General features: G+C 42.2%; 1 protein-coding gene across 1 annotated transcript; it reads right to left on the bottom strand.

Moving 5' to 3' along the window:
- Nucleotides 1-1,204: 1,204 nt before the first annotated feature.
- On the bottom strand, nucleotides 1,205-7,998 carry KCNA10 (potassium voltage-gated channel subfamily A member 10). Its single transcript, XM_033151014.1, has 2 exons — nucleotides 7,983-7,998; nucleotides 1,205-2,848 (listed from the first exon to the last, which is right to left on the bottom strand). Exon 2 carries the CDS (start codon nucleotides 2,769-2,771, stop codon nucleotides 1,218-1,220), a length of 1,554 nt encoding a protein of 517 aa, XP_033006905.1. The 5' UTR covers nucleotides 2,772-2,848; nucleotides 7,983-7,998; the 3' UTR covers nucleotides 1,205-1,217.
- Nucleotides 7,999-8,326: the final 328 nt, after the last annotated feature.

Raw genomic sequence — 8,326 nt, 5'->3', positions numbered from 1 at the left:
GGCTTTTAGATTGCAGTCTAAATTTGCATTTTAAAAAAAACCTACCTTAGCAATATAGTACTGCAGACACTGATTAATATTAGGAATGCTGATGTAATTGTTAATTTCTTAAAGCAAAAATAAAACCAAGTGTTCACGGTCAATGAACTGCCAATTATAGAGCTGAACAAAACATTTTTTGCAGCTGGATGTCTTCTCCGAAGCTTCTACATGATTACCAAGTGATTCATCATGCATCATGGGATATTTATGCAAAGTTATTACACAGAAATAGTTCCTTTTATCTTCCTTTCTATTTTAAAGTTTCACTTCTTCTTTCCAGCCCCAGTCAAAATATTAGCACTAATCATTCTTAATGACTGTCTTGGAAAAATTCTTCTTTTGGTCAGTTTTTGCCAAAGGAAACTGCATGGCATATTCATGATAGCTTCCCTGAGCAGGTATAATTTAGCAGCAGGATTCAGTTCTGAAAGCTACAATGAAATAAATAATATTTCTGAGCATATGCAGAGTGCCTTCCCTTACTACCAAGAAAACCTCCAAATGTTGCTGAAAACTGTAATGAAATGGAGAATATTTCTGAGCATATGCAGAGTGGCTTCCCTTACTACCAAGGATACCTCCAAATGTTGCTGAGATCAGCAATTTTGATAGGCTGACACAAAGGGCAGCAGAAAGCTTTTATGTTGCAAGGAGTTGCAGCAACTGCATTTTGGCACAATAGTCATATTCCTGCTACTTCATCTAGACTAATAGCAATTAAAACAAAGATAAGTTTAATTTTTTGTTGTTGTTAATTTCAATAAACAATAACCCCATTTGTGTAGAGGAGGCACCCAGAGTATCTATGGCCAACCTAGGATTAAGGGAAAGAGCTCATTTATAAAACAAAAACAAAAAAAACAAAAAACATTGATAATAAATTCTCACATTAGGGAACAAGTATTGACCACAAAGCAAAGAAACAAATGTGAGACAGCCTAGCACTTGGTTATAAAAAGAGACAGGTGATCAAGGAAGAGAGATAAGAAATACTCTGTTTATTCGAAAAGTCACAAGAAGTCAGATAGCAAAAATGAAAGACTGAAAAACCCAAACCAAGTTGTTGCTGTTTCTTTTTTTTTTAAAAAGAGATTGAGTTACACAGTAGACATGGTATATCAATCGGTCAGTCAGAGACCCTTAGACCCCTCAAGGGTTTTATCATCTGCGACTGCTCAATATTTTTTTGTCTTGTCTTGAGAACAATTTTCATTTGTGTTGTTCAGGGAGTCCATACTCCCATTCCCTGTAACCACACCGGTGAGTATTCTTTCTACCTCCCTAGGTAATATTTGTCTCTCTTCATTCTCTGTCTCCCTGTGATAGAAATAGTTAAAGTTGGAGACAATGACTGGCACAGGAAGTGCAATGGTGAGCACCCCTGCAATAGCACATAAAGTCCCCACTATCTTTCCCCCCAGGGTGGTAGGACACATGTCTCCATAGCCAACAGTCGTCATGGTGACCACAGCCCACCAGAAGCCATCAGGTATGCTGGAGAAATGTGACTGTGGTTCGTCCACCTCCGCAAAGTAGATGGCACTAGAAAACAGGATGACCCCAATGAAAAGGAAGAAGATGAGCAAGCCCAGTTCCCTCATGCTGGCTTTGAGGGTCTGTCCTAAGATTTGTAGCCCCTTGGAGTGCCGGGAAAGCTTGAAGATACGGAAGACCCTCACCAGGCGAATAATCCTGAGAATGGCCAGGGACATGTTCTGTTGGCCGTTTAGCTCAGTCTGTTGAATCAGCTCCGTGGTGAGGGTCACAAAGTAAGGAATGATGGACACAATGTCTATGATGTTCATAATATTCTTGAAGAACTCAGCCTTGCTGGGACAAACAATGAATCTGACAAACAATTCAAAGGAGAACCAGACGATGCAGGCAGTTTCTATCACAAAGAAGGGGTCTGTGAAGGTATTAGGGACCGCAATGGCTTTGGTTAGATTGTTAGCTTCAGCCTTGAGATCCTTGATCTCCCTCTCATCTCTGAACTCAGGTAAGGTCTCTACACAGAAAATGATAATAGAGATGACAATAACCAGGACCGAGACCAAAGCCACCCCCCTGGCTGCACTAGAGCTTTCAGGGTACTCAAACAGCAACCAAAACTGCCTGTGAAAGTCATTGGTTGGAAGAAGAGTGACAGGGTCCTTGATGAAGCCTTCATCCTCTCTGAATTGGTCCATGGCATCTTCGCCCAGCTCATAGAAAGTGATCTCATCAGCAAAGACATCTATAGGGACGTTGGCTGGGCGCCGGATTTTTCCTCCCGATTGATAGTAGTAGAGTATCCCATCAAAGCTAGGCCTGTTTCTGTCAAAGAAGTACTCATTCCTCATGGAATCAAAGTAATGTATCCTCTTCTCAGGATCTCCAAGAAGGGTTTCTGGAAACTGATCAAGAGTCTTGAGCTGCGTCTCAAACCTCAGCCCAGCAATGTTTATGATGACTCTCTGGTCACCCTCATCCATGCCCACATTCTCCAAGCCCAGGTGGTCACTGAACTCAGTAGACAATTTGGAGAATATGGTCTCATTGTTTGTGTTCTCACTGTTGATTAGAAGTCTCCAGTTGGACAGGAGGCTGGTACAGCTGGGATGCCCTTTGTGCGATTGGCCAGCAGCCCTGAGGTCATTTGAAAAACAAGGCTCTTCCGCTACCTCGTCGGTGTTGTCAAAACTAACCAGTGCCACCTCCATTTCCTTCCAAGTGGACACGTCCATCATATGGGGGTAATCAGATTAGCGGCATAAATCCCGAGGTTAGATACCGGCAGCTTGCGTCTTTCCCACGCTATGATGATCTGCAAGTGAACAGAGAGACCGAGAGGATTTTATGTCTATGTGTCACTTCCTCGCAAAGAATGAAATCAAACTGAGTCCACGATAACTCATCTTCAAACAAAACAGAATTAATTGCTTTTAATGCTATTAACTTAGTACTGCTGCTGTTATCCTTTCAAGGGAGGATTCGAGTAGGTGTTTTGCATGCACTTGTTATTTCTGCAACACCTCCCAGCACAGTGCTGAAGGTTATAGGGTTTTACAGGGGCAGTGTCTTGGACGATTTCCAGAAATCGAGTGCCTCTGCTCTTTTCCCAGGCACTGTAGGTTATCCCTTCAAATAAGAGTTTCAAAACAAAGATCCTTGGGGCAGGAAAAGAGGACCTTGATATTTAATTTATTAGCATCTTTTTAGGACCTGCTTTTCCCCTTTCCTTGTTTGGGGTAGAGCAAAGTCAGGCAAGCAACAGAACCCTCAGTGGCCAGTTTGGATGAGTGCAATCTTAACCTGCTTACGGAAGCTGCCCCCCCCCAATGGTTTCTGCTCCCAAACCTATGGGAAATGCATTGCTCTGGCTTCTTCAAAACAAGCAGAAGCTGCGAATTTTGCATTCTTCCATGTGACAAAATGCTAAGAGGACAATATGCAGATGTTCAGCTTCTTCTGGCAACGAAGCCCATTTCCCATATGTCTGGGAGCAGAAACCATGACTCATGGGAGGGTTATTCCCCATGGGCTCAGAGCAATCACCAAAGCCTGAGGAAGAAGAAAATCAGTCGCCACTAGTAAAGGCCATTGTGAGCACTGGACTGGACACACAATGCATTTTTTCTACAACAACAACAACAACAACAACAAAGCAATTTAATAGCAGGACCAACACGTCAAGGGCAAAATCACACAAACTTGGATTTAAACTCATGGCACCTCAGAGATGCCAGTATCTGAGTGGTCCACAAATAATCTGGAAAAGGGTTTATAGCATTACAATGAAGTATGGACACTTTTGAGAAAGGAATTTGTGCTACTACAATTATCGAAAAGTATGGCACTCCTCTATAACTGGGATAAAAAAAAGAGGAGCAAAATTGCTGAAACAAATTTGGGAGGGGCTTGATTTCTGTCTGTACTAGAAATGTTTTCCTCAGCTTTTCAAATTCTCTATTGGCTTGTAGACACCCAAAGTTCTGACAATCTCACTTTGGAATCTGATTTTTAGTTCTATGTGGTGCTTGTTTGAGAGAAGCCAATGTCTGCACCGTTTTGTGACTATTTTCCCAGCACAGACAGCACCATTGTAAATGTACTTACACAAAGTCCCATGGAGTTCACTCACACCTACATCCAGATAAATGAATATAGGATTGTAGCCTGAACAACCTTACATTTCCCCTTGTGATTTTTCCTGTAGAAAGCAAATTATGTCATGAATGTGCTTGAGAAATATGGCTGAACTTCAGAGATAACTGTCTTAAGTAGAGAGCCAGTGTGGTGTAGTGGTTAAGAGCGGTAGACTCGTAATCTGGGGAACTGGGTTCGCATCTTCGCTCCTCCACATGCAGCTGCTGGGTGACCTTGGGCTAGTCACACTTCTTTGACGTTTCTCAGCCCCACTCACCTCACAGAGTGTTTGTTGTGGGGGAGGAAGGGAAAGGAGAAAGTTAGCTGCTTTGGGACTCCTTTGGGTAGCGATAAAGCGGGTTATCAAATCCAAACTCTTCTTCTTCTTAAGTATAAAATGTGATGTAGCACACTCTTGATCATGGAGTGATATTCCCAAGTGACATAGGACAAAGCCCCCCTGTTCAGCAAGCTATCTCTAGCTGCTGCAATCCCTAATGCCCTAGGTAGGAATGGACAAATCTGTCAATTTCAGTTATCTACCTTTCCCATTTTTCCCATTTTAAAATTCAGTTCTTCACACTTCTGTGGGGGGGGGGGATCCTCATGAAAAATTGTATGCCTTTTAATGTAAATGTCCTTCAATAAACACATTTTGATGTGCACTTTTGTCTAATATACATATTTCTGCAACCAATTTCCTGTAATATAATGTGTTTGAGATGTTATTTCTATTAATACATGCATTTTATGCACATTTCTCCACAATATATGTATTGTTTCATTGGAGAACTGTATCGCAAAATTTAGGAAAGTGCAAATTGCTGTGTTTCAGTTCATATATTGGTTTGAGAAGTGGGAATTAGGTAGTTTCTCATTAAAATGGGAACAAAATCAAATTTTCCCCCTGCCCCTAGCCCCAGAGGAGGAGTGGGGAGTAGTCAAGATGTAGGAATTGTCACAGCTGCACAGATTCTTCCTTTTCAACCCATGGCTTCAAAGGAAGAATGGCACATACTCTCTCTAAGCAGGCCCCCAATTCTTCCTTACCAGCTTGAATTCAGTGCTTTTTAAAAATCCGTTGCATTTTCTGTCACAATTCAAAACGTTCGGAACTCAAGTAGCAAACTCCTAGTTTTCTTTTCTTTTCTTTTAATTTTGCACCACATCATTTCCTGTCATACATAACACCTGGCATCACAGAACATCAGGTGGGCATAGCCTGGGCCAAATCACAACACAGGCAAAATGCAGGAGGTGCTGCTGGGTATTGTTAGGACCATAGGACAGAGGTTCCTCATTGCTGCTTTGATGGAATCCAAAATCTGCTGCATTACTCTGCCTTGGCAACACCAGCAGCCAGGCAACACAAAGGGAAAAGCTATTGTTCCTGAAAGCAGTCGCTCTGCATCCATCTGCAGATGCCACCGAGCTCTGTTACCTTCTCCCTCTTACTATGTGAAAGCAATACTTTGATGGTGGTGGTGGTGGTGGTGGTGCTTCAGAGCGCACCAAATTAGCCACAGCTCTCCCCTTAATGGAAGAAAGCAGAGCTTGTTCAGGCTGTGTATGTACAAATGACTGATGAGTCTTATCTATGTGTATTGGTTACAGTTCACCGTCGCCACTATTGCTGCACTCTCTCAAGATAGTAATACAATACGCCATTGTCTGAGAATGGCAAATGGCAGCTGAAGTTCTAGAACCACCAGACAACCAGACTCATGTGCCGGCGAAACTGCCGATATGAAACTGTTTCCAACCTGAGTAATTGCAGCTGTGTCCATTCTGTGAAATGACACTTACAAACATCTCCCCACTCATTTCCCCCATGTATGGTCATCAGATCACCCTTTCTATACACCTGAGCAAAAGGGCCTTCAAGTGTTTTATGGAAGACCACCCACTATCATCCTAAAAGGGAATATTTAGGGGGGCTCTGGGGTCCAAGGATGCAGTAGATGTGGTCTTCCTTTTGCTCATCCTTCACAAGGATTGTTACCTCCCTGGTGCACTGCTTCACTGCAAAACTGCTTTATGTTTTGCACTTTGTAGACTATGGGCACAATGCTAGAGAAGTCTCTTGCCCAAGTCCAATTGGACTGAATGGGAGCGATACGGAGACCACAGTCATAGATCGCACTGCATGAGCCACATTCACTGGAATTGCCACCCTCTGCACACTCATGTTTTATGAAGAATCAAGATGTTGAGGCCCAGCCTTTGCATTCTAGTCCCCCCCTTTGTTTTTAATCTATATTTCTCAGGCCAGTTGTTGTTCTTTTGGGTGAACAAAGGCGAATCTAGGGGAACACGACTGGTTTGGTTGCACTGGGTGCACAACTTCTGGGGCACTGCAGCAGGTGCCACGACTATTAACATCCAATGGAAGGTAAGAGGTAGGAGGCTGTGCCAGATTTTGGCATCACACAGGGCAGCATTGAATTTGAGATGTCAAGGTCCACCACTGGGTGGGGGGGAATAAAACATAGTTTCTGTGCTAGCTTGTCTGTGTGCACATGCAAAGTTCTTTTGATGCAATTGAGGGATACTGTACCTTTTAATTAAAAGCTTCCTATTTGCAGCTTCTGCTAATTTGCTATCTCTTCCTGTTTGGTGCAACATAGTTTTCATACCTTTTTACCTGCTTGGAGGGATTTAAGTACTGGTTTCCTTCCACTACTTCTTTTAAATTCCATAGCAAAATAGCAATATTTCAAATAATGCAAGGAAATCAATATTCATACTTACACCCAGACACAAACTTATATAGCTGGAACAGAAGCTGAGTAACTAACAGGCATCAAATACCCCCAGCTGCATCAAAGAGGAAGCAAGGAAATGGGAAGGTGCTGCAGGGAAGAAACTTTTAATTAAGCTCCACTAAGCAGGATTAACTTTTTTAGTATGCATTATGGAAACATTATTGGCCATGTGGATTGCCGTGGCTCAATAATACAGCATAGGAGAACATCCTAACGGTACCATTTGCACCTGCTGTGCAGATTATCGTAGGATCAACATTGATCAGTGCCATACTCTGCTCTGCCGTAAATGAATGCATCAAAGGCAAACACAGGAACACCAGTAGTCATGAGGACATGCTTCTGTTTCCCACTGTATTCTTCTTGTTGCTAATGTATGGAAATGCACACTTTAGCTGTAAAGCTAACTGCAAAACTTACTCATAGCTAACTGCAAAAAAACTAAAAAGGAAGCCAGGGGCTGCAGGCTCTATTCACGGACTATTTAAGGATATTAGTTGGCATCCTTTTCAGAAAAGAAAAGTACAGTGTATTTGCAACGCCACAAGGAAACATGCAATATATAACTTAGTTTTCAGCATTGATTTCAAAATGGAAAGTTGTCTCATTTACTCCTCTCTGTAAATCATCCAACAGCTGCTTCCCAGAATCTGATTAACTAATACTCTTTATCTTAAATCCTCTGCTGGAAAAAAAATAAAGGTCATTTTAGGAGGTAGAGTGTTTCTCCCATCACATTCTCTTTGTAAATTAGTATATTTATGCTGTGCTTTCTCTTCCTCTCCCTACCCGCCCCCCAAACAAGCTCTTGTCCTTGTCCCATCCCAAAATGCAGTTACATAAAATTGGTCTCGCTTCAGAGAAGAAGGAGCTCTTGGGTTTCTTCGGTGACTAAAACTCACTGAAAATGGGGGGAAAGCACCAAAATAGATGCAGCAATGCATCATTTTGTCCCCATTTCACCCCACCCTGATTACTTAGTCAAGATGACCAGTGAGTTTTTAAAAGCAAGTAACCCTCTGTAATATACTTAGCCTCAGGACTTACCGGTACAAGGCTGAGACCCACCAAAGCTCAATGCATCTGTCACATGAAACAATTTTACAATAATATTTAAAAAAAAAAACTTGGAGGGGAAAAAAAGATAATTCACATCTGCCTTTGCTAAGTTCTTCCGAATAGGATAAAAGCAGCAGGCAGGCAATGTAACTGACACGGCTCTCTTCTATTTTATTAACTTTACATCCGGATAGCTGGTACCTAAGAGGCTGCAGTAGCATATGGTGCTGTAGCCCAAAACTTTACCCCCCTGTTTTTTCATGGGAAGAAGAAAAGAAAAGAAAAAGAAGACTTTCATCTTATTGTCCGGCTGGCTTCGGGAAGAGGAGCTG

The sequence above is a fragment of the Lacerta agilis genome, chromosome 6 (assembly GCF_009819535.1).
Source record: "Lacerta agilis isolate rLacAgi1 chromosome 6, rLacAgi1.pri, whole genome shotgun sequence".
In the NCBI taxonomy this organism is placed as follows: Eukaryota; Metazoa; Chordata; class Lepidosauria; order Squamata; family Lacertidae; genus Lacerta; species Lacerta agilis.
The sequence above is the reverse complement of the archived record's forward strand: the minus strand, read 5'-3'. Positions and strand labels throughout refer to the sequence as shown.

Bases quoted from the DNA above. Each gene is read 5' to 3' on its own strand.
- KCNA10 (XM_033151014.1), bottom strand. From the start codon at position 2,771: ATGATGGACGTGTCCACTTGGAAGGAAATGGAGGTGGCACTGGTTAGT.